This window comes from Anguilla anguilla, chromosome 1 (assembly GCF_013347855.1).
Source record: "Anguilla anguilla isolate fAngAng1 chromosome 1, fAngAng1.pri, whole genome shotgun sequence".
NCBI lineage: Eukaryota > Metazoa > Chordata > Actinopteri > Anguilliformes > Anguillidae > Anguilla > Anguilla anguilla.
The window spans coordinates 44,336,898-44,363,593 of NC_049201.1; the positions used below are offsets into that span (position 1 = coordinate 44,336,898).

General features: G+C 44.3%; 1 protein-coding gene across 3 annotated transcripts; it reads left to right on the forward strand.

Moving 5' to 3' along the window:
- The first annotated feature begins 392 nt into the window (after positions 1-392).
- LOC118234711 (grainyhead-like protein 2 homolog) lies at positions 393-26,407 on the forward strand. Of its 3 annotated transcripts, none has more exons than XM_035431584.1 (16): positions 393-719; positions 3,807-3,993; positions 4,984-5,042; positions 5,347-5,692; positions 6,230-6,288; positions 6,397-6,553; positions 6,978-7,089; positions 12,332-12,426; positions 20,252-20,410; positions 20,904-20,961; positions 21,377-21,516; positions 22,978-23,015; positions 23,320-23,411; positions 23,794-23,879; positions 24,254-24,318; positions 24,524-26,407. In XM_035431584.1, the coding sequence occupies exons 1-16, from the start codon at positions 700-702 to the stop codon at positions 24,636-24,638; spliced, it is 1,788 nt and encodes a 595-aa protein (XP_035287475.1). In that variant the 5' UTR covers positions 393-699; the 3' UTR covers positions 24,639-26,407. The 3 variants fall into 3 exon arrangements, with proteins under 3 accessions (XP_035287475.1, XP_035287413.1, XP_035287550.1); XM_035431522.1 differs by having other exon boundaries at positions 394-719; positions 20,904-20,991; XM_035431659.1 differs by having other exon boundaries at positions 394-719; positions 5,347-5,584; positions 20,904-20,991.
- The last annotated feature ends 289 nt before the right edge of the window (positions 26,408-26,696 follow it).

A 26,696-nucleotide genomic window follows, 5' to 3' on the forward strand; every position in this document is an offset into this window, starting at 1 on the left:
AATACAGCATAAATATTTAAAGTATGCTATTCATTATACACATGATTGTAGCTCGTGGAAAGACGTATTATATTTGATAAAAATAATGATAGGCCTATAAAAGGCCTAAATTACATCATTAAACTACATTAAAGTAGCGGGATATTTTAGCCCATCGGGAAAACAATTTGACAGCAAGATATGTAACTTATCGCTCGGTTTTTCACTTAAGGCTTCCCAAAACATGCGGGGTGTGAGATTGTTTCAGTGCAGGTAGCAGCTACAGGTAAGGCGGGTCTTACCTGTTCTATTAAAACCTATCACTGCGGTTCAAGGTGTCCGGGCCAATCAACGTTAAGTTCGTCCCTCCTTGAGCTCAGATACACCACGGTGAAAGAATTCCAACAAAGTTTACCTACAGCCATCTATGCGCTAGGGGGTTAAAACCCACATTGGAATAAGCTTTTGCTTTTCGGAAGATTTGCGCACGACTAAACGAAAAATTGCTAATTTTTCATAATTTCTCAGTGCAGTTGAATGCTCGTGCTGTACCCTGTTGGCATCAGGGGATGCAAAAGAAGCTGAGCAAAAAGTAGTTTTACCTGTAGCCCGAGTTTTGACATCTCTCCTCCTGTTCACTACAACATTGCCTGCACATACTTGAAAGTCCAGTTTCACAAGCAAGAACAAGAGGCTAAAGGGAAGTTCGCTGGAGAAAATATGTCACAGGAGACGGACAAGTAAGTGATCATACTGGTTCGGACCTGCTTTGATGCCTACCATGGAAACCGTCGGAATGCAATTTGGAGTATTTTTAACACTACTTTTCCAAGCTTATTTTAGACATAATGTAACTAGGCTACTTGATAATTATTTGGACCAATTCATATATTGGTTCGAAATTAAAGCTATAGACTGGAAGTTAGTTCAGTCGCTTGCCTTGTTAAGTGCTGATTCGCCTTTTGTACTCTGTGGGCTGTGTTAATATTCGTTGACCGGTCTAAAACGGCGAATGACACTGCACTCAGAATCGCCATTTTCGTTTGCAGCAGGGTCGCATTTAATAGTTTCAGAAACCCTACCTCATTGTACTTAAATAATAAATAACCCATTTATAAAAAATCTAAACAATTTTTGCATGATTATGAGGTGGAGAACGCATGCGTGAAATGTTCCAAACTGTTGCCCGTATACAACATTCGTATGTGGAAAGGATGATCGTCAATGCTAAAAATGCAAATATTCTTTTCTATATTGTGGATTCAACGCTGATACACCCTGAAGATGGAATGCCTGCTGAGCTGGTTGATTTAGGCTAACTGAATGTTTGAAATTAATGTTAATATTTTTTTTAACAAAGTAGGCCTATCACATGTATGGGTAAACTACAAATCTAGCAGTGGCTGTTATTGTACACATTATGAATCTAACCTTGGTCCTAAATCATAAGAAACTTAAATGATCCTGCTTGTAGAATGAAGGTGGGGACACACACGATTGGATGGACAGTGTTTAAAACAGATGCTCGACAGATCTCTCGCACTATTTCCATCTAAAACATGTTCACCAAATCTGAACAATATTTGGTCTTTCTGACTCCATTACCAATACAAATATGCTATACTGTTGATTATGTCTGGCTTGCCGTTTTCCCCCCAAGGCAAAACCGTTTTTGGCGCATCTTGATCTTTATATTCACTCCGTAGCAGATTGAGGAAAGTAATGTGTTTCATTGAAAGAAAGACTTTTAAATAGAACCTGCTGACGTTGCATATTAAACGTAGTTCCATGGTACTATTGAGGTGGTAATCATTCTTAAAAAAGCAAATACGACCACACTTCTACATGCACTGTGCAAACAATGGATTCCTCAGAAATTAATCAGATAATGACAATTTAAAAATAGTACTGCTAGAGATCACACATTTGGCATTTTGAGGCATGCACAAGTGTTTATACAGGTTTGTGTGAGGAAATTAGGCTATGTAGTGCAGAAATGAAACCCCATAAATGTTAATGCATTCCAAAGGTCATTGCTGTCAACTTGCTTTTTGAATTTCAAAAAACACAAAAGCTATTTGTATAAAATGGCTGAGGAGGACCCACACAGAAATGCATACGTGGAAAGTTCATTTGGCTGATTGCAGCTGATTGTACTTTTTCCAGATGGTTTCTCGGCACTCACTGTTATATGGAAATGAGATCAAAAGGGTATAAATGGAAAAATGAAAAGGGGGAATGCTGTGAAGGGTTGAGATGTGGCAGGTCTTTGTGGTCCAGAGCTGACCCCTTATGTTTTTTTTCTGAGGTTGTGGTTGCCTTCACCAACCCTGCAATTACATGGGGTCTCCAGGGGCGTAATAAATGAAGGGAGAAGGTGGGGGTATCCATAGCCACTTCCAGTGTGAGAAGCCTGCTGGACTGCAGATCCAGCCTGACCAGCAGTCTGTAATGAGTGAGGGTGAACATCTGTCCTCAGCTCACCGAGACTTTGCTCCCTGTCTGCGTTCCGCAGTCGATGTGCCTCATGTCTGAAAGTGCACTTGTGACTCTCCTGTGTGTCACTGGTGGGGCTATTTATAAAGCACCGAGCTTCATTATAGACTGAAGGCCGATCCATTTCTTGCAACCAAAAAATGAATTAGTTTGGAAAATATGAAAACGATACCTGACCAGCGGCATACTAAGTGGACATGTTGAGAGAAAAAAATGGCAGAAGTGCAGTACAGATGGAGAGATGAGTCACAGAGAGAAGGCAGCAATCAGCTATGCGGCGCAGAGGACAGAAAAACAACGAAGGCCCTTTGTGGCGATGTTTGCTGCTGTGTGGGAAAAAACTGGTAATAAATGCACCCGAAGCGTGTCATATGGGGAACTGCGTATTTTCTGTTTTCATTAAACGACTCAACCTGTTTTTCTGGTTGCGGAATAGAACAATGGATTTTTAAGGTGTATGACTGTGTCTCATATTACCAGCAACAATTGTAATGCAGAGGGGGAGTGTAGTAGGTAGTACTGTTTTGCCTGCAACAGTTCTCCAGTTGACCTGTTTATTAAGATGCAGTACGCAGGTGTTTTTTTTTTTTTTTTAAATGGAAAGTTATATGAAATAAAATGAACAAAAGGCCTTGGGAAAGCAGCATTGTGCTTCCCTCTGAACACCTGCAGTACTACACTGCTGTACGGGGAACGCCGGAATGCTTTCTCTGTTCTGTGAATTGGTAGACCTTGGTGTCTCGGCAGCAGTGAGTGGTTGACATGGCAACAAAATGGCGTTCTAAACCCACCGGTGATCTTGACTCATCTGAGACGTCACAGGGAAGCAGAGCTGCTTTAAAAGTTCAAGTTTAAGTGGCCCCAATTGGGTCATGAAGCCTTAATAAAAGGACAAAGTCTCTTGGGCATTTACTAGTTGTAGCCTCCAGTGTTTGTCTATAAATGTTTTTTATTAGAAATTAGAAATGAATACCATCGTTATATTATATTGATGTGGTATTGTCATGCTTTTGTGGTTCACTTATTATTCTTGAAGCGTATTATTTTACATACACTCACATATAAATACGTAAAATATATAAAGCAATATCGGCATGCATACACACGTGTACATACAAACCTTAATGAGGCTTTCTTGCCACAATCACTGAATTTGTGTGGCAGATACTTTCAGAATTGGTTGCCGGTGTGAACCGATGTGTATGGGATTGAGGCTCATTAGGCAGTGTGGTGAATCATCTCTGAATGACCCAGTCTGAAAGTTTGCCGAATGGCGCCATGCAGTAGATGACATCGTGCGGTGTGTTGACGGTTCTGTGCTTGTGCCGCAGCAAGCGCCTGGTGGTGGTGGTGCCGAACGAGACGTCCTTCCACTCACGGCGGGCGTACACCAGCGAAGACGAGGCCTGGAAGTCCTACCTGGAGAACCCGCTGACTGCCGCCACCAAGGCCATGATGAGCATCAACGGGGACGATGACAGCGCCGCTGCCCTCGGCCTGCTCTACGACTACTACAAGGTGTGGGGGAGGGGCTTTGTGGGAAAATGGAAACAAAATGGAGCCCTGTAAACTGGACGGGGCATTAAATGGATATCCTGAATCATTTAAAGCTGGTCTTTAAAGATCTTGTGGCATCATACTGCAAACCTGTTTCTCCCTGGTCTGGTCATTCAGCCATGCCCCAGATTAATAAGCACCTCCCTCTCCACTTTATCTGATGTGTGCTCAGGGCCTTCATACAGAATGGTTTTGGTTCATCAGTCAGGTGGGTGCCACCCATTGGTGCTGGTTCAACAGAGTTGCTATTAATAATCCCTTGAATAATTATATTTTTAAATGCAGAAAATGAAAATGGCTCAAAAGACTTTGGTTTAGTGACACAGTCTGGATCAGCGCTTTGGAGTCAATCAGATGGCTAAGATTAAAATCCCACGTTGGTATGATAGGATGAGCATTTTAGTAAATGAGTGTAATTGTAATTTATCATTAAAAAAGTAATACTTTTTATAAGTGTCTGGTAATCAAATTATAGGTAATAGCGAAGGTGATGTAAGTTCATTACTTCGCAAGTTGTGTCTTTGAGTTGGTAGTTCTAATTCTATTGGGATAGAAGCAGGGGCGCAGATGGCGGGGGGGATACGTCCCCCCCAGTTTCATAGGGACCCCTATCCGTCCCCCCGGATCGTGGGTAGTTGTATAAGCTTAAAAGTTGAGACCTTACTTTTGCTCACATTTTGGTCCCCCCCGCTTCAAAAATCTCTCCTGCACCCCTGGATAGAAGTCTATCCCAACGGACCTGTAAACTTCTGGCTCATTAACAGTAATAAAGGTTGCGAGGCATGTTGTGGTATGTGCATGATGAGTGGTTTCTTTATGTAATAATTTCTTGTGCTGTTAAGGTTCAGCATCAGGTTCCTGTGTGACATTGTGGTTATGGAATGCTCTTGCACTTGAGCGGTGTGAAAGAAACGTTCATTTCCAACGGAGTGGTTTGATCTTCATTTTTAGGTTCCTAAAGAAAAGAGGCTGTTGCCCATCGCAAAAATACCAGAAGACCAAGAAAAGAGGTTGGTGCTCGTAGTATTAGTACCGGAGATGTAACCCCAGGGTTACCTGAAACTGGGAATGATCTGTATGTTTTCTGTAATATTTTAACTGGTATAGTGAAGAAGTGCAGTTACAGATGATACTGCAAGATTACCAGATATGGAATTCTTGTTGTGGAAGCTAAGGGAAGAAAATAAATTGATTGAAGGGTTTCAACCTTTTAAAATCTTAATAAACAAGAGTTTAAAGGTGTGTGCGTATGCATTTTTGAGAGTGAGAAAGAGGCAGTCATGCCTAACCTTTATGTTTGCATGTGACTGACAGGAGCTGTTTGGTGGCGCCAAATGGCCAGGCGGATTTGCACGTGCTGGACAACCGCGTTCAGGTCCTGAAAACCGTGCCGGTGAACCTGACCCTGAGCGCAGAGCACCTGGACGTCAAGCGGGAGCAGTACGCGGTTGGGCCTGGGTCTGGGGAGGGCGGGGCCGTGGCCGTGGTTAAGGCCGAGGTGTACGCCCCCATCTTCATGGGCCCCGGGGTGGACTACAGGACGGAGGAGCAGGTGAGGGTCATATACGAACCCGGCCCCTACGATGTGTCCTCCGTTAGCCATGACCAGCGCAGCACCCCTGACAGCACCTATGAGGATTCTTACCAGGAGAAGCATGAGGTGAGCCCTGGGGAAAGGGGGAGGAGTTAAGGTGGGCAGACAGGAAGTAACAGAGCTGGCAGAGTGTCAGTTATCCAGTGGTAACTAACCAAATCCTGAGGAAAATAACCTGCGGGTTTTACTCCATGTCCATTTCATTTTTGTTGCTTGGCAGTTTAAAAAGAAGCAGGCAGACACAGTCGTTTTGTATATCGGGTCTTAATTGGAGAGTAAAGTTAAGAGCTTTGCTCTTGAGAGACATTGATTACATTACGTTACATTTATTTAGCAGACGCTTTTATCCAAAGCGACGTAAAAAAAGTGCATATCATGGTCATCGGAACAACTACAAAACACAGGTTCCATAAGGTACAATACTCATTTCGTACAGCTATTTATAGATGAAGAGTACATGCTGCACTTGCTGTCTGTACATGCAAATTGTCTTGTGTTCACCCTGTTTTATTTGTTTTCCAACTGGCTCTGTAATGGATTTGTGCTTGGTCCATTGTGTGACTCACTCACACAGTGTCTTACTGTGATGTTTTGTGTTTACAGAAATACCGCATGGCATCCTCCATGGCCACCAATGAGTTCATGTATGACCAGCCTGGCATGTCAGTTTCCTCCCCAGTTCCCTGATTTATTTATTTATCTATTTGCATGGCAGTGAAAAGCCTCTCTAAGACCAGCAGAAGACCTTAATTTTTTTCTTCTTGTGACAGCAACACCTTCCAGTACACCATCGAAGCCACTAAATCCCTGCGCCAGAAACAAGGGGAGGGGCCTATGACCTACCTGAACAAGGGCCAGTTCTACGGCATCACTCTGAGCGAGTCAGGTGCTAACAAGTGCCTGAGACACCCTATCAGCAAAGTGCGGGTGAGTCACCAGGGGGCCCACCGGGGTGAGTGTATGGGGCGTGGAGAGGTGCATTATGGGTCAGCCAATCTGCAGCAGGACGGGGTCATACAAATGTCAGATGGACAGGAGGAGGGTGCTGTAGTGCATCTAAAACCTCTTGAAGTGGACAGAACAGGTTTAACAAAATGGTTTATTAAAATGCTTTTAGCTGATTCAAAATGATGAAAAATACAATTATGACCTGTTGGATCAGGGCTGTGTGCAGCCTTTATCACTGATTAATTTATGTATGGTAAGCATAATGTTAAATGCTGTAGAATACCCAAGACATGATTGGTGAATGGTACTTTAAGGAAGAAACAGGCTCTGTCAATGACTTGCACATAGTTTTAGCTTACCGTGGCTAAGCGGCGCTAACGATGCTGTGCGGTGCCCCCTGCAGAGTGTTATCATGGTGGTGTTCAGTGAGGACAAGAACCGCGATGAGCAGCTGAAGTACTGGAAGTACTGGCACTCACGCCAGCACACAGCCAAACAGAGGGTTCTGGATATCGGTAAGAGGCACACCCCCCCCCACCCGCAAACCGCCTAGCCCAACAAGCCCCCTGTAGAACCCCTTGTGTTTTGTGAACACACAGTAGGGAATCTGGCTCCAAGTGTAAGGGGGCCATGGTCGAATGGATGATGACGCGTTTAGTTTTTAACTGATTGAAATCTTGAAACTGTCATGGTCTAATGTGTGTAAGTTCTGCTCTTGATTACATTGATTACATCTGTAAAAGCAAGAGCCAAGTGACTTCCTTGCAGGGATGCAGTCAATTCTACTTCAATTGAGTACATTTAAGTAATTAATTTTGAAATCCTCATAGGACATTTTGGGAATTATTTGATTCAATCTTTAATAGATTGCTACTCAGGAAATCACAAAATATCTTTGAAGCTCCTGCAATGCGCTGCAGATTGTAGGTCACTGCCTAATAAAGAATCTGGGAAGTTTAGTTTTTCAGAGATAGTTCACATGTTGCTTGGGGGTATTTAGTCATATATTATTGTAGCATTATCTAGCTAGATATACAGTAAGCATTAGTGTGTTGCTAAATTTGTTGTGTTGCGTTGTATTGAGGCAGACAGACTTGTGACCTTGTGACTGGTCTGAAAAATGGTCTGTTTTTTTTCGCAAGGAAGGATCTGCATGCTTGACGAGCTGCAACATGCAGGTCGTCTCGAACCGTGGTCGTACGTTATAGGGAATGCAAATTGTGAAAATGCACAACTTGTTCGGACAAAAAAGAAGAACGTTTTTTCCCTCAGTTTCTCGGGACTGCACAAAGGCATTTGAAAAGTGGTAAAACGGTAACCGCCAGTCAAACGTAACTCAGATCATTCTCATTGGCCTGCTTTGCTATCGCTTTAGGAGAGGTAATGGAGCTGATTTCTATTGTGTAAAGAAAGAAAAAAAAAACATCTTCAACCAGTTTTTGCAAGTTATTAAGACCATCTCCAGAGGTAGTGTGGGATACATTCTCCACAACTGTGTGCAGTTAAGGTGATGTAGAAATAGTGTTGGTACTCTGGCACTGGCCGTTGGGCTAGAATTAGGGATATATTTTGTGTTTTAGCTTTCTAATTAAAAATGCTAATTGAATGCACAGGTTCATCCTTACAAAGCTGATGCGTTTGGGCAATGTACTTTTTATATGAGAAGAATAAACCTGCTGCTGTTTAGATTTCTGCTGCAGTCCTGGGCACTGTGTCAGTGTTCATGTCAGACGTAGCTTAGCAGGGTTTTCCCCAGGAAAATAGTTAATGGAGGGGAAAGTGCCGCTGAGGGTAAGCAGTGGTGAGCTGTGGTTTTCACATGGAAGGGCCTACACACGACCTGGTGAAAACATGACTACACAATGCCAATCGTGTTAACTAGCACCACCATGCCTTTCGTCCCCTTCCATGGAGATCTGAGTGTCAGGTTTTATAGATTTTTCTCTGTTTGGTGCTCGTGAATTCACCGCAAATTCAATGCATCCACTATTAATACCTGGGGGAAACCCTGCTTAGTCTATTTGATGGCTGCTGTGCTGGCTACATAGACTGTTGAAAAAAAACATGGACTAAGTCACTGTGACATCACCCATTGACTTCCCATGGACTTGGGGAAAAGCATTTTGAAACTACAGAAGTGCAGTTTTTGGGCGCCGTCATGTTCTACAAATTGGACTGCGCAGTAGGGTAAGTGGGACCCTTATATGGGCATGAAGTCTGGCTGAGTCTGGTCGTCCAATAAGCGTGTAAGATACAGTGACTCGGCACACAGTCTGTCCCTGATTTGTCTGGAAGATTGTCCTAATAACACAATAACTTAACAAATCGGCACATGGGGAGACATTAGATGAAGAAAGAACACCTATTGCAACTACATCTTTTGGAGAAAAACCTATACTCAGTGGTGCTAAAACCACAATGACGCTAGTGAGCAGCGTCTCTCAACATGACCAGAAAGTGAGCTTGAAAAACAAAGTCCAGTTTTGGTCGCTTGGTTGGCACAGGCCTGGATGGAAGCCTATATAACAGCAGAACGTAACACGACTGCTCTATACTGGCTGAGCTGATAAACACTCACAGCGCAAACTGGGCTGTAGGGTTTCAGATTTCAGTCTCTGCTGTGTCATTATCCGGTCATTTCCAGAAATCCACCATAGTGGGATGTATTTGACCTCATTCAACCTAGGAGATGCTGGGCTTATTTTAAGATGCAAGCCTCCAGTTGGTGCTAGTTCTCTCCTGTAGCACCGTGATTTGTTGTGTTTGAAAGTAGTTCTCATAGACGAGTGCATGTGCTTCCTCTGCAGTGCTCCCTGTGGGAGTATGGATGGCGCAATGGGGACTCTGCAGTTGACTCCAAACTGGGGAAGGATAAAACTATTATTTTTGGCTCCATTTGATCATCTCTCTTACTGACCTCCTTGGTGGGGCAGTGTACTCTTATTCTTTGGCTCACTCAATGCTGACACAATACCTGCTCCCTTCCTTAAGGCCAAGCCTGACCTAGACAATGAGTTTTACAACTTTTTTTTTCTCTCCTCACCAGCCACAATAGTATTTTATTTCTTTCTTACAATTCACGAGAAGACTTGGTTTCCCTTTGAATGGTGCTGAGCTAACAATACCAGTGTAATGGCTATGAGATGGTCTGGCTAGTCAGCGTACAATAAGTCCAGAAAGCAGCAACCCCTTTATTTCTGTAGCGTCTTTTCATCCAAGCGAGCATTGCATCTGCAGCACAGTTAGATGAAAACCAGCAGAAAGCGTAGGCCTGCTGGGTGTATGCCAACATCCACTCTGCAGAGCTTTTTTTCTCCTTTTGCTCATTGCTGGCTGGGAGCTGTGACACCTCTGTGTGACACCCCCTGCAGACCTGACTCACTCCTCCATTAGTGAACCACACCTTTGCTGGGTATCCAGCGTGGAGCTGGATTAGACAATCTTCAAAAAACACTTGACAGCGAAGGGAAGTGTCTGTTATTTATAGCATATGCCTAACAGGTGCTGGAAAAAAAGAAGGGAGAGGAAGGAAAGAAGGAAAAGCGGTGTCCCCTGACAAACGAGACAGTGTTAAGGCCTTGTTTTGGAGGAGCAGGTGGCTGTCCTACAAGGGGCTGGCGGAGCCCCTCGACTCAACACCTCTGTAACCCGAAACCGGCGCTGATTTGAATAACAGGCACACCTGGAATCCACCTGACGACCTGGGGCTGTGTCACTGGATCCGGGATTTGAATAGAGTTCGATAACGGGAGGGAAGAGCGACAGCATGGACACGGAGAGTCGCATCTCTGCAGTACCTGCCCGTTTCATTCACAAAGCACACTTATGTCACGGGCGGCACCTGCCACTGGAATTTGTCTACATTCATTTTCCTTACAACTCTCCATTAATCATGCACGGTGTTATCTTCTTTGAAGGTGAATTTAATTTATGGTTTCCTGGGGAAATGTCAGAGCATTTGAAACTTTGGAAAAAATATTTATTTGGCCATGCAGAGCATATGGTTTTTGTATGTTATTACGCTAATGTATAAATGCTCAACATGTTCTTTCAGATTCTGTCCTATGATGTAGTTTTTGCACGGCCACACCCACCACGCAAGCAGGTGACTTTTAATTCTGCTGGGTTTGCACTTGTGTTAAAGGGACAAAGAAATACTACAGAACCTCCCAAACTACTCGCTAGCTCCTCGGTAGTGCTCCTACAAGGCCACATCGCTGGACCGGATACATAGAGAGCAGTGTGCGCAAATTGCAAATTGTACCATGTTTCACTTCATTCAGTTTCTGGAAGGGAAGAGAGCGTTGTCAAGAAAATGGCCGGAACTTTGAAAGATTTTGTGGGATTAATGCACAGTGTTGGGACGCTCAGGTACAGCAGTTGCTGAGCCTCCTGCACATCCATTTATTTATTCTCCTTCTAACTGAGGTACCTGCCTCTGAAACAGGGCTGTCCAACCTTATCTGAAAAGGGCCGGTGTGGGTGCTGGTTTGTTTTAGCCCAGTGCTATGACACCTGATTCAACTAATTAACTAATCATAGTCTTCAATCAAAACCTTGATACTGTAAGTAGAATCAGGTGTGTTAGTGCTGGGCTAAAACAAAAACCTGCACCCCCTGCTCTAAAACTTCTGCACTGGCAGTCCATTTGTGTTGTGGTGGCTGGGTGGATGCTATCTGGCTAGCAAAGTACAGTACAGACATAATCACTGAGTGGGATCATTTCCAGTGTTGTCATTTCTACAAGGAAAGCCCTGTTAAAGTAGCCTTGATTTAGCCTTGAAGGAGGTATATTTGTTTGCTGGAGCAGATAAGGTGTGCCTGTTGATTCATAGGAGTTATCTAAACGAATGCCAGCCCCCTGTGAGATTTGTTTGATTAGTAAAACTCTGGTTTCACAATTGACTGGTAATTGTTAGCGGTTTTGGGAGATGTTTAAGAACCACTTGAAGCAACAATAAGAACAACAGAAAAGCCAAATATGATTTTAAAATACTTATTTGCAGTTTCCTGTGTGCTTTGTGGCCATGTTGGGTTCAAGAGGGAAATGACAAATTTACATATTGAAGGTACTTTAAATTGAGTGTTTTCTCGAAGTAATTTGAAACTGAGAAAATGAGAGAAAAAAAACCTGTTTAAAGACCTTTGGTTTTTTTAAAGGATGATTGGGTCATACAAAAAACAGAACATTTTCAACGGCTAGTTTTTAGTATAATACAAGAATGCGGTTTGCAGATTTCTGAAAAAGAATTTGCAGTTGACCTTGCACATAATCCATATCTATGATTAATCACTTACTACATACATCTGGCAGTTGTATGATACAATTTCAACATCTCCATAAAAAATTCAATGGGAACCTCATGTGCTTCATTGGATTTAGCATACATTTAGCATGAAAAGTCTTTGTAAGTATGATTTTTAAAAAATCTGTCCTTGATATGTCCAGTCAAATACACTCAAAGAACTTCTCTTTCTTAATGAAACCAACTTCTTTTTGTTGGGCTCCTTTGTACATACAAGAAACTGAATGGGATCTTTGAGCTATGGTGTAATTAGTTTCTTTCAAGCATATAACAGTGATAAGTCCCCTGTGCAGATGAGGGGCTTGCTCTTTGAAGCCTTGGCTTTAAGTGAGAGAAGGGTTTTGAGCGTGTGACCCTTTTGATGAGAGCAGAAAGCGCTCTCACGTGTGGATGAAAAGGAAGAGTGAGAGATTTACAACTGATCCCGGGTCCCTTCATCTCTCCACTGCAGCTGACTACAAAGAAAGCTTTAACACTATCGGAAACATTGAGGAAATTGCCTACAACGCTGTCTCCTTCACCTGGGATGTCACTGAAGAGGCGAAGGTAAGCGGGGGGATGGGGAGGGGGGCAGTGGGGCTTACTCTGAAAAGAAGTGGTTGAGCTCTTGGTGGCTGGGTCCCTCCCTGATGAATGTGCTGAGCGGCTTTGCGTCTCCTGGCGTGGGGTTGCTGGGAAGCTGAGTTCCTCTCTGTCTGGGCTGTTTATTCTGTCTGGGCCGAAGATGAGTCACCCTGTCGGACCCTGATGCCTTGCTGGTTACTGATGAACGTTCTCGGGTCCACAGAGGAATGCGAGTGACATTTTCAAGACTCCTGGTAGACTTGGTTTTTCCCCATCAGGACATGAAGGACGATCTGTGTGTTATGGTATAGGAAAAGACGTTGTCTAGATGGCGTGATTTACTATGCTTTTTATTTGGCATTTATGCATATGGAGACACCCTTTAAGACAAGCTTGTAGCGTCCTAAACAATGCAAACATATTGTAGTGTAGAACAAGAACAAAATAATGAAATAGAAATTACTTTTCTGGGCATATTTAAATCTTAAAAGTGTCCTACAACTAGTCAAATCCAGAATTGTTTGTGCGGCATATTCTGCATGCAGTGCCTACAGTACTTGATTAATAGTCGGTTAAAATGCATACTAAGCTTCAGAATGGATTCCCACCCAACATTTTGACAATTAAAGATGGTGCTGACTTTTTAAACTCGCTCAACTCTCGTAAATTTGCTTAAGGGAAAAGTCTTTTGCTTGGATCAACATTTTTTGTGCAAAAAGGACAAAATATGCTGTTTTTACGTATTCAGATATATGCGCCGGTGCATTGCCCGCAAGGGAAAATTTTATGGTACCGTATTTTTTATGAAAAAAGCTTTGCTTCTGTCTTTAAATGCTGTAAGCGCAGGTTTGTGGGGTGTTCACTTAAAGCCGAATGACATCATTATTAGCCGCTAGATTTTTGGGGGGCGTTTCATTTCAGATTTGAGATGCGTTGCATGTAAAATCACACGTGAAGAGTCCTCGTTTAAAGGCTTCCGAAACGTGGCCTTTGCGGCCATTTTTCTCACCCTCCCTGTGTCTGGGAAAGAGGCTTTCTGTCCTTTTTGCGAGCGCTCGCTGACGACGCCTGGCGGGCGGTTTTCGGTCGCTTCTGGCCCTCTGTTGGTTCCCCTCAAGCCTCCCTCGACCAGGAACGGCAGTTCCCCGTTTACCTACGCTTGAGCCGGGGCAGTGGCGCAGAAGGAGGGGCGCAAACAGGAAGTGTGAGCGTGGGGTGGGGCTGTGGCACAGACAGGCTCCCTGCAGCACTAGACCCTCCCGGCTAACTGGCAGGACGGCCGCTGATGGATTGGCTCTTGTGTGGCTCCGTTGTTTAACTAAGGCTCTGCAAACACGGCCTCTCAAAAGAAATTCAATTCCAGCTCTTCTTTAAATATTTGCGCAGGATGCCCCCCCCCTCCTCCAAAGTGCTATTGCTTTGAGAGAGAAAAAAAACAATAAAACAATCCCACTAGTATTTGGCATATGATTTTGGGACCCATGATCCTTTGCAGGCACCTTAGTGTATGCTAAGAAAATAAACCCATCCATCCAACAACCCATCCCATTAAGGAAGACTTGCACTGTTCATTTGCTCTGCTTTTGAATTGTTTCTCGTTTGTGCATGTGCACCAGGGGTTGAGAGAGATGCATGGCTTCTCTTGAGAAAAAGGTCTTCTATTTAAAGATCTTCTTTGATCCTGCTGCCAGATATTGCAACACTTGTGCCTATTCCAGTTTATTTTGTATAGCGTCTGCACTGCAAAGCTGAGTGTGTCTTTTTAAAAATTATTCCGTCTCATGGAAATAGAGCAGTATATACATATACTCTATGTGTGTGTTCTCTGTGCTGTGCATCCACGCACACTTAATTCCAGCTGTGGAAAGCAAGGCCTCAGATTTGATTGATTAAAATAGCACTGTTGGTGCTGCCAGGCAGTTGCAACAGGTGGGAAGTTTCAGCATCTGCCTATTTAAGTCCTTGTATCGCCATACAGCCGCACTCAAACCCGTTGCTTTCCCCTCCATCTGTATCGGAGACCAGAGCGCATTTTCCCGCGAGCGTGCATTCGCTGTCTCATGCTAAAAGGGTCTGGCAGTGAGCCCGGGGCAAAGGATCGCGACAGCTCTAATCAAGGTGTCTCCGCCCCAACGTTATCTCCTTTCCCAAGAGCACTTCCACAGCACACAGGAAACGCCAGCCTCGCCCAGCCCGAGGGGACCCGTCTGGGGCGGTTATGTGCTACTCAAGCAAGGGTGAGGTCATAAAATAAAAAAAAACTTTATTTAAAGCAGGGATTTCCTACACCCAGATGGCACTGGCAGATTTCTCTTCAGAGCTACTAGGCAGATTTGACCGTCTGCTTATTCAGCACTGGCCTGAAAGAAATGGATGCAGCCTTATTTTTTTGCCGTGGTTTAGTTGATAACTTCCTCTGAGGTAATTATTTCTGCTATTATGTGATAGAATGACTGCGTTTGTTTTATTTAAAAAATGCATTGGTGAATGGCTTCATCCTTCCTAAGTCTGTATCCCTCTTAGTGGTCACATACAGTTTCCGAACTACAACTTATTTCCTTCAGTGGGCTTGTAGACCATCATGGGAAGTTTGTTCCACCCCTGGGGCGAAATTTGACTGAGAGAAGCACCCAAATAGGGAGGGGATCGGCAGCCTTGATGTTGTGGAATGAAGAGATCTGGCCAGGGTCTAGGGTTTGAACATGGGGGTATTGACTGGGGGTATAGTGGTACTGTTCCATCCACAGCCCTGTTTTAAACTAGGTTTTAAAGTTGTGAGCTTTAACAGATAGTGATATGAGGACGGGTGTGACATGAGCATGCTTGAGAATATCGCAGAAAAATTGTGTGGCTGTGTTTGGTATTAGCTGTAAGGGTTTAATGGCAGAAACAGAGAATGGCAGTAGTCCATGCATGCGAGTACCAGGGCCTGGACGAGAGGAGGCGGTGAAGATGTGATTTCTTTGGATATTGTACAGAAATAATCTGAACACGTAAGTCACTGCTGCTACATGAAAAGAGATAATTAAGGGTTGCCTTCTTGCAATAGAAGAGCTTTGAGCGTGCTCAACTGTAGCATCTAAACTGAGGGAAAGATCATGCAGTACAGAGGACTTGGAGGAAAAATCTGAGGGAGCTCTCATGGGAGCTGATAGACCTGAGAGATTGCATTCAAATGGAGAAGAGGACAGGGCCAAATATGGAGCCCTGGGGGACCCCTATAGGGAGGCTGTGAGCATGAGACAAGCCACCACCCCTGGAAACCCTAAAGAACCATCCAGAGACATAGGATTCAGTCCACTTAAGAGCGATGCCTGAGAGCCTGAGGAGGAGCTTGGTCAACAGTCAGAAGCTGCAAAAGGGTCCAGTAGTTGGTTGGAAGTACAGCTCCACCTGCTACCCCCTGAAACAAATGTGCTTCAAATTATTAGTATGGGCCTGCTTTTGTTTTGTGAAAAAAATGTGACTGTTTGACGAGGAATGGAAGAAAGCGAGTGAGACAGAGGAAGAAAGTGAGAGGGACAGACCTGATTGAGGATGAGGAGGCATATTAACGTAGCAGCATAACGGCAGAATAAATGTCGACTTCAACAGAATCCTGACCTTAACTTGAGATAATTAATGGTAATGACATTTTAAATCAACTGCAAACCTTGAATTAATTTTCAAAATCAACATTTTGGTTCCTCAATATTAGTTTTCTTCAGACTCGAAGGAAACCGTTGGTACTGCGTGGAAAATAATGTTGTTTGTCTCTCCTGAAATGCCAGTGTATCCGCAAGTCAGCCTGGTAGTCTTTTTATTTTTCTGCTATGGGACATAGAGGGGGAGTGAGTGGGAGGCTGGCTTTTCAAACAAATCACCCTCAGAGGATCGTGATTCTGATGGAGCAATTACATCATCCTCTATCTGTGCCATAGCCTTGACATTTATTTTTTTTGATGTGGACAGGAGGGGGGTTTGTGTCTGACAGATCGTTCCTTCACGTGTTATGAAACGCCAGACTTTTGAGTTGGCGATTTTGTATATTTCCAGTATGTTTATATAATATTTAAATCTTTTTCAGTATTTCTGAAAAGCATCATCTCCTCGGCGATGCATGTGCGTTGGAGGGAAAACAAATGGTCAACAGGAAGAGTGCTCCCCCAGAGGGTAATGCTGCCAGCCTGGAGGCTGGCTGCGAACAACACTGATGCAAACCCACTGCAAATTGTGTAATTACTAATACACCCCCTCTCACAGTGCAAACGGTTAATGGAGGAGATGAACTGCACCTCTGGAGGCAGGAGAGTGTCTAAGACTTCGAGTGCGTCGGGGAAACGGCATTAAAATGCAGATCTGTGGTTGCTAGGCAACCCTCGTCGTTGTTTAACCCGAGCGGGGGAACGCGTGTGGGCCGGATGCTGGACTGAGCCGCGTCGCTCTGTGCCGTGCGTTTGTTTGCGCTACGGTGGCGTTGGTGCGCACGGGGGGCTGACCTCTCCGCGTCCGTGCCGTGATGAGGACCACGTGGGCGAAGGAGGGTCTGGAGCGCGGTGTTGATTTTGTGTGGCTGTAGCTTCATGCCCTTGGCGTGAGTCCCACGCTGTTACGTTATTGTCACTTGCAGTCTGACAATAATGTAACACTGTGTTGGCATGGAGACCAACAGGGACTGTACTGCGAGCCCATTATAGTAGCTTATCTTGATGCACATCTCACCCTCGCTCGAAATGAAAACAGTGTTTTCTCGCTGCATGCATGTTTCCTATACTAGGCTGGAGTCTGGATGACTCAAGTCTAGCATTAGATGGTGAGTCACCCCTGCCAATCAGATCAACACTATTTTCTCACATTTACAGAAATTGGGATGCTGCCAAGATCCCATGAATACACCCTAAATATGCAGTTCAGTTGCATCATAACCCTCCCCCCCCTTCAACTAGATTAAAATCAGATACTTTTTGCAACGAAGTGGTGCCTATTTCTGGACTCTGTTTGCCCAAACAATTTATGACACATACATAGTACCATCTGACAAAAATACTAAGTACACTGGCAAAACTAGATAGGCACGTGATGTTCTGAACATGATAAACCAATCAGGACATCTCTAGGTGGCTTTTTTGGGTGAGATGGGGCTTCAGGACATTGCCATCACCAGTATTACGCTCACTCTCACTCATTCTCACGCGCTGTCTTCCTGTCTTTGTCTCTGGCTCTTGTACCCTCTCACACCCACTGACAGAAAGGAGCGTTATTTTGGCTGCGTGCAATACAACCATTGGCCATGATTTACAGGTTCAGGCACGATGTCATTGTTGTAATGCAGTGGGAAAATATTTTTGCCCCATGGTAGATGGAATCGTTGATATTTTTGCTGACTGCATATCCAGTTCTACCTGAAATATGGTTTTTGAAGTCAGGTATGTGCAAATTATATACGTTAGATTTTTTTCCCTGTATAACAAAGAACCGACTCAAAATAGTATCCTTAGAGCATATAGGCTACAGATTGTGCACTTAAGTTAAATTCAGATTTTAAATCACCAATGATCTTTCTTTCGGTTTACAGCCTTGATGGATTTAACAGGCTTCTAAAATTATGAGAGCCCCCTGAAACTACTTTGCCCACAGGGTGGAGACCCCTGCCCTACCCCAGGATTATTTCAAAATTTTTGTCCCACCTATCCCAAATGCCAATCACACACGTCCGCTCTTGGTTCGGGTAGGAAACCTGTTAGCGATGTTAGCGATGGCTCTGGTCGCACGCATGATAGTTGTTTTAACGGTGGACAGATTTTTGGCCCTTTGCCCTGCTTAACCTAGCATGGCTGTGTAACAATTTGCGTGAAGTCATTAACCTAGCCTGACTTTGTGATAGTTTGTGTGAAAGTCTTTAATTTAACAATGTTTTTGAAAGAAACTTCAGCAACAAGCAAGTTGAGTGTGAAATAGCTATGTGATAATTTAACGGAAAGCAAGGACATGGTGAATTCCTCACCCCCCCCCCCTTCAGTGCTGTGGCTGCGGACATGTTTGAGCAGATCTCTGTACTGACCTGTAGGCGTTTGTGAGGACACGTGACTGCAGGAAAGTAAAGAGTCAAACTACTGTCTCTCTGTGTCAGGCATGCTGTGGGCACCACAGAGGAAGAGAAACCTTGAGCAATCCCAAGCTGGCGAGCATGTGACACAGTCCTACTGTATGGTATAGACCTTACAGACACAGCAATGTCTTCCTTGTTTCATATTCTCCTCTACAAAAAACCATAATCAAATTGTACTTCTCAAAACATTATTGACTTTACATTAATAATTAATAATTGATAAGCATCATGAATTTTTCATTTTAAATGCATTTTTACTTCTGAAGATTTTGGCCTGGCATGAAAGAAAATGAATTTTAAGAGTACAACACTATCCTTAAGACGTTGTTTGGTGGTTATTTATGCTGTCTATTAGACTGTATGTTTGATGTTCATGTGGACGGGTCAATGTGAGCTTGAAATGAAAAATGATAATATTCTATTGTATTCTACATTTTCCAAGTATGATGAGGTACTTTCGGTGCCAGCGTGGAGTCTGATTCAAGGAAATTGATTTTTCTGTCAAAAAAAACTTGTTGTTCAAGATTTATTGTGCTTACTGGAATGTTCTAGGCACTGAACAAACATGAGTTCTATCACAGGCTCTTTCATTTTTTGAGAGGAACCGTAAAAAATAAAGACTAGCGTACGGCAGGGGGATGGTGTGAGGTGAGCGGTTAAACAAAAGAAAAAGAAGCGGTTCGCAGCGAAAGCACACATTCCCCTGTCGGCGCGTCTCCTGGGTGTAGCGGGAGCGTTCAGACAGGTGGTCTGTGGAGAATCCTGGAGCGGGGAAAGGGCCCCTTTGCTCCCCTTTCAGTCCCTGGAGGGCCTGAGAAACGCGAGGAGAGGGGGGGTGAGAGTTGTTTTTGGGGAGGGGGAGCGGAGGGCTGGTTGTTTGGAGGAGGGGGAGGGAGCGGCGGGAGAGGGGGTGTCCGATGTCCCGCTGCTTCTTCCTGAATGCCGAGCCCTCAGGCGCCCGTGCCGGCTTTTAATTAAATCCCCGCCCCGGCCTTCCTCCCCCCCCCCCAGTCCTGTTAGCAGGGCGCGCCCCGGTCGTTACCCGCACACGGCTTTTACGTCCCCTCGCCTTCCGCGCTCTTTCGCCGCGGTGACTCCCCCTGCAGACAAAGCCTTTTCGCCCGTAAGGGCTCTCCCAGCACTGAGCTTCAAAGCCTGCTGCCGCACACAGCGTTTAAGCTGGAGGCTTCAGTTCCGGCCTCCCGTTTATAGGTGGAGAGTCAATATGGGGGAGGGGTCTGATGTAGATGCTCTTTAATGGTCCAGAATGTTCTCTCGACTCTCGACTGACCTCATCAGCGGAGGTCCTGACCCCGCTGCCTGCCCTCCTCGGAGCGCGGCGCGGACGGCAGCCCGCATCAAAGGCCGCGGGCGGAGCGCTCGGGCACGAAGGGCGCTCAGCCGGGCGCTCGCCCCCGGGGGTCTGAGCGCCGATGCAGAGACCGAGGATGAGGAGGTCACACTGACGCTTTGTGCCCTGAAGGGCCCGTTCACATTCAGGACTAAGGCCAGCCCAATGCAGCCGCTTGTGACTCATGAGCTCAGGTGACGGTTATTTTTGCTCCAGCATCAGGTGCGGAAGAGGGGATTTGAGAGAAATTGAGCTGAAGGACTGCGATTTGCCAGACTGCAGACGGTGCATTCTCCGATTGGTCCGTTCTGCTGACCACAGTCTCTCTGATTGGCTGACCCCTTGATGGTGCTCTCTCTCGTTGGCAGATCTTCATCACGGTGAACTGCCTCAGCACGGACTTCTCCTCTCAGAAGGGCGTGAAGGGCCTGCCTCTCATGATCCAGATCGACACATACAGCTACAACAACCGCAGCAACAAACCCATCCACCGCGCCTACTCTCAGATCAAGGTCTTCTGCGACAAGGTGACTCCTTCTCCCTGCTGCTCTACACTGCCCCCTTGTGTTCAGTGTTCTATTCTGCTGACTGTCCAACCGGGCTCTGGCCTTATGAAAATTTGTGAAAATGCTCTGTACAGAGAACTGCTGTTTCTCAGAAATACCAATAAAGGAGATTGAGTAGAGCCAAAGGAGCAGGTTGCTAAACTGGGTTTATGCTATTTATCACCCCCTAGTGGTATACCTAAGAATGATCTGATATGAAAATGTTATATGGGGTCATTTAGATGCATTGTTTTTTGTGTATGTCAGTCTGTGTGAGCATTTTAAAAAGGTCCTGTCATGGCTGTACAGTGAGTGAGTGGCTGTTGTAAGCTCCCCTGCAATAGCCAAAATCATAAATCATTAATGTACTGTAATAAATATCTGAAAAATGCAAAATGGAAAACCACACTGGGGACCGCATTATTACAGTGCAGTTTTTGTTTATTATCTGTCTGTCCTTCCACTCGTCCAATAGGGGGCCGAAAGGAAGATTCGGGATGAGGAGCGGAAACAGAACCGCAAGAAAACTAAAGGTCAGCCACGCGCCACACAGGGAAACCATGGTGAGAACCCTGGACAGGAGCCTCCTGTACCGGCTGTGTGATGTCACAGAGCCATCGCTTCACATGTAACAGCAGGCGTCTCGTGCACGTAGGCCTCGCGTGACTTTAACACCATGACTCCTGACCCTTATCCCTCCATTTGATCACTTGTAAGATTACAAAGCCAGCAACTGACCTCCAGCAGGAGCTGCTGTGGGGTTTCCACAGTGCGTCTGTAGGGCTGAAGAGGCAGATCCAAGAGCAATATGAGATGGTCTGGTGGGGTTTGGTTTGAAATCGTCTCCCTTTGCTGAATGGCAGTGGTAGGGAGCCTGCAGACGTTTTGGATCCTCCGAGCTCTTATCAGGATTAATGACATTGTGTTTTTGTGCTTCTGTTCCTCCAGAAAAGGACGGGGGCCTGGCGGGATTGTCGCTGGCCAGGAAGACGGACGCCACCTTCTTTAAAACCATGGCAGACCTGGACTCCCAGCCGGTCCTCTTCATCCCAGACGTCCACTTTGGGAACTTGCAGAGGGCGGGGCAGGTGAGACGTCAAGGCGCTAAAATCATCCGGGTGGGGTTCATTCAAATTTGACTCAGGTTTTGCTTCAGGTTAAATGAATAAATTATTCAGTTGCGTCATATTTAGAAGTGTAGTCTCTGTAATTCGTTAATTTGTTCTAGATAAGTGTTAACTAAATGCTGAAATATAAAATTGATTTGACAGCAGACAGTGTTGAAATTACTTGGCTCATTGGAGCAAGACTTGGAATTAAATTTTGTTTACCTTTGATTCAGCGACCACAAACAATGAAAGGATGAGCTATGCTTTGTGTTGGCTTTCTTGCTTTATGAAATATAAGGTCTCACAATACTACCAAGCTCAGTTAATCATGAATGAGCTGAGAGCAGATGGTTCTCCCCCTATATTCACTGGCCAGTTTATTCTGTCAGCCTGCAAAAAACCCATTACAACTTCTGATAGTCATTATTAAACAGACGGTTAGTAGATAGTAAACTGGAACTAGATTGGCATGATAGTTTGTTGGATAACAGTGTAAATGTATAAACCTTTGCCGACTGCTGCATTTAGCATATTGTGAATTCAAAATCGAATTCAGAAATTTGAGTGAAACTTTTACTACTGATATCTGACCATGTTGCTGTCAGTTTGGAAAGTTATGTATATATACATATAAGTCAATTTTTTATTTTGATGAATATATTGTTTATTAAATTCAAAGCAATGTGAACAAGCCTTCAAATAATGCTACCACTTTCTTTGAATGCATTTCGGCCACTAGAGCAAGTGACTTATTTCTGTTCCTTCACCTGTAGTCAGATAATCTGTTGTGTTAAGCTGAATCTCCTCTGGTCTGTGAGCCCAGTTATCTTTTAGTTATTGTTCCACTGACATGCGCATTGGCTGTTACCAAGGTAACATAGTTTGTTTGCACTGAGCTTTTCCTGTGCTTCTTGAGTCACTCAGTATGCAAATAGCCCTCCGGTAACAAACTTGCGAGGTGTTTTTTTCTTCCTGGCCCCTGACTCTGTGGCTGCACTGTCCTTATGTCCTTATGTCCCTGCCTGTATCTGCTGCGAAAGCTGTTGCAAGTCCAGGCACCAGCTGAGAGGTTTACGGACAGAATGTCTCACAGTCGGGTGTCTGGTACGAGCTGAATTCAAAAATCTTGGTCCGGTTCTCGGAGCGTGCGTCAGCGGCGCCTGTGAAGTTCAGGAATAATGAGGCAGCTACACAAGTGACCTTAAAGAAAAGTGGCTGTCATCGTAACAGCGAGGCGTCTCACTTCCTGGGAGAGCGGAGGGATGGGATTTGTGTTCAGATAACGAGAGGGACCCTCGATGGCGCAACATTTCATCATGGCATTTTTTTTTTGTCCTGTGATGTCAAAGGCGGATCAAGAAATCAATATTCGGGCTTGTTTAGAGCGTTTCTTGCCCTCGCCCGCTCCTTTGTTGACTGATCAAAGTCTTCCTTCTACAGGTGTTTACCTTCAACACTGAGGAGGTTGACAGGGATGGGTGAGTATGTCCTTACCTACGTGCATACAATTCTCCTTAACTGATGGAGCCAACTAGCAGTCACAGCCTGACCCCATTACTTTAGATTATATTCATTTGCATTCTCTTGTACTGTCGTGATCTCTCTCTTGAGCTCTCATGCATCTCTAGATTTTCATTTTTGGTCTGACAGGTTCAAAGTTACTAAGCCAGCTATACAAATGGATGGTGAAAGTGAGCTGCTCATTGGCTGCTGCACAAGATTTTGGGGTAGCTGAGAGGATGACTGGCTGGTGTGTGAGACGGTATTTGCATTGTGTTGCAGGAGTGTGGTGGTGAAGAGGATGCACAGGCCGTCTGAGGAAGATTACGCCCCACCCCCTGCCAAGCAGATTAAAGAGACGATGCACAAGAGAGGTGCGGCTTGATGGCTTCTGTGGTACTGAACCCCAGCAGCACTGAATCATGCAGTTAAAGGACATTAAAGCATTCTAGAAGGACAGTAGTGTATTTGCTGTATGCTTAATTTCCCACAGAAACAAACATAAAACTTTTCTAGTTTTGCTTCCACATCCTTTTTTCTTCTTTCCCTATTTTAATATGGATAAAAGGGATTGTTTGATATTATCATAATTTAACATCCAGCAATTTTAAATAATTGCCAGTTTTTTGAAGCGTGATCTTGAGACCTGTCACTCAGCTGAAGTGACATCATCTTATAGTAACGTTGTTCTGTTGAAACATGTAACAGAATGATGCCTCCACTAAATGTGTTCAAAAAGTATTTTTTTCCCCCCAGTGCTCCTGTACGTGAGGAAGGAATCTGACGAGGTGTTTGATGCGTTGATGCTCAAGTCTCCCACCCTGAAGGGACTAATTGAAGCAGTAAGTATATCTCAGTCAGGATGCTGTGTATTCACCGAATACGGGTCAAATACTATAAGACAGCAGTACAATTCCTCTATTTTTATCTGTGTTAATAAAACTAATGTGGTTTTTGACACGTTTTTTGAAAATTTGCATACAATCAAAGAGTATATCAATTATGTATTTGACTTGGGTCTGGGATTTACTTGTGCATAATGTATAGGCCTTCTGCTGACCCAGTGATCCATGGATTACATTTTGTCTCGTATATCAATATTTCAATGTAACATCTTCAAGCATTGATATAAAAATAACTTGTTTTAAATGTATTGTAATGGACTGTATGTTCAGCTTAGAATGTGGTTTTTCTCTGATTGCATTTGCTTCAACAGATATCAGAAAAATACAGTGTGCCAATGGAGAAGACAACTAAAATCTACAAAAAATGCAAAAAAGGGTACGATTATGTTCAATTGGGAGGACTGAAGGGTGTGTTTTGTGGCACCAATGAATGACCTAGATTTCACTTGGAAGAGAACAGCTGTAATAATGCATATAAACAGTGATGACTGTTTTCTGTGGAATTTTCTCCTTGAGTTTATTCAGATTCAGTGTGTTGAACTCTGATGTCCTGTATCAGCTAGTACTCCTCTTTTTTTCAGAATTCTGGTCAACATGGACGATAACATCATTGAGCACTACTCAAACGAGGACACCTTCATCCTGGGTATTGAGAACTTGGCCGACATGTACAGAGTCACGCTAACGGAAATCTGAGGGGGGGTGGAAGGGTCGTGTGTGTGTTTGTGAGTCACGGCTGGGGAGACATTGAGGAGAAGACCTCTTCCCTGCAGATGGAGTGGACAGGACCTCTTGTGTAAATACAATACAGTCTGTTACTCATCTATTTTGCTGGGTCCTTCGAGTGCAGGGAGGATGAAGCTGCCTTGGGCCACCTGGCAGCAGATGGAGGATTTTCCCTTCATCTGATTGAGGGTTCTTGATGAAAGGAAGTGACCTTTCTTTCAAAGTAGATGACATCACACCAGGAGCTTCCAGTGCAAACCCCCAGAATTCTCAGGCAAAGTTTTAACTTGGTGAACAGCTGCATGAAGATTTGTTTCAAGGGAAGCTTCATTTAAAGGCCTTTCAGCAGTGGCCCTCCGCTGGCAAGCTATGGGCCTTCATCAGGCTACTGGGAGAACATGCAAGAGGTGACCTCCATCCGGGCGACATTTTGTCTTTAAATACCTCCTCGTCCCATCTTCTAGCCTCTGTGTCCTGTTTTTCTTGGCTGACTAGCACCGCAAAAGGTCTCTCTTCAGCAAATGAGGACATCAGAACCCCCTGCATCCCCAGTGTACTGGGCCTCTCCCCACATCAGTATGAACTTTATCTACAGTGGAGGTGGAGTTCAGTGTCAGTGTAATCGTGGAAAAAAAAGTTCATCTCATTTGGTCTATGAAATCTATGGCTGTGTCAGGACAGCAGTGCAGTGGTCCTGAAATGCAAACCTATGCTCTCCCTTATGGCCAAATACAGTCTCAGTTCCCCTGGACATATTTACAGTAAAACTTAAGTACTTTTTTTGTTGATTATATTCGGCTTCTCATGTTTTACCTGAAGGCCATTGTCGGTGCTGCCCACTGGTGGTGTTCAAATGTAGCGACTTGGGTCTGCTTTGCGATGTAGGCTATGCCAGGGATGGATCCATTCTGTGGGCTCGAGGCTGATCCAGTCAGCCCAGGCCAAACCGATATACACAGCACACTGAAGTGAAGTCACAGCCGATACTCTTAAAACCCCTGCACGGTCAGCCGTGTGATTTGATCATCAGTTTCAGATCATTTTATTTATTCTTGGCTACTCTCATTTCATCAAAGCAAGGAGGCGCTGGAATAAAGGTGTCAATTATTTTGTCCATACTTTTCAAAACTTTGGTCCTAATGAGTCAGAAAGAAGACCGTTTTAGAATGTAATAGCCTAATACGCATCGATGCATTTTTGAATTATTAGCGCCTTTCTGCCCTCTTGATTAATTAAGGCTAATCGAATGACTCTTCCTTTGGATGAAATTAATGTTTTTTTTCCCTTCTAATCAAACCCCTCTGTTGAACTGTAGTTTCATAATGGCTGTCAAAGAAAGCAGCAGCATGAATTCAGGCAATGTGAATAAATAGCCTCATTTTCAGCCGTTTGCCATATTGATAGCATAACCTGCCAAACCTACCCATGATGTCTCGTACGGAGTGGTCTTGTATGGGCACTTCTACACAGTTTTATCATCGTCTTCTTTTGAATACAACTTGTTTTTGTACATATGTCTGTTTTGTTAAGTAATAAATGTGAAATTGTAAATAAAATATTCTGATGTACAGATCTGTTTTGCTCAAACCATTATTGCTGCCATCATGAATCTAAATGGCACGTTTCTGTTCTAATTCCTGTCCTGTCCTATGTGATTCACTTCTTTCACATTGAAATGGAGAAACATTTATTGAATCCAAGCAATACTTCATAAAGGCGTTTATTTCTCAAATAAAAAGCGAATATCTTGGATCTTGTGACTCCTTGCCCTTGTCAACATGTCACTTTGCTCACTCACTGTACAATACACGTTTTTGGGGAAGTGTTTATATAAATGTAACTTCCAAGCAATAAATGATAGTGTATTTGTCTTCAGTTTCAGAATTGAGGTTTAACGAGGCCTCCTGAAGTCAAGCTCTCCATGGAAGTGACTTGAAGAGGAAGAAACCTTGTTATTAAAGTCACAGCCAGTTCATTCGAGGTGAAAACCAGCCGCTGTCTGACCGGCATCAGTACAGGTTCGGGGAT

Coding starts and splice junctions, on each gene's coding strand:
- LOC118234711 (XM_035431522.1), top strand. CDS start 700: ATGTCACAGGAGACGGACAA. Junction 3,994..4,983: donor TGCTCTACGACTACTACAAG/GTGTGGGGGAGG, acceptor CTTCATTTTTAG/GTTCCTAAAGAAAAGAGGCT. Junction 20,411..20,903: donor TCAAGGTCTTCTGCGACAAG/GTGACTCCTTCT, acceptor CTCGTCCAATAG/GGGGCCGAAAGGAAGATTCG.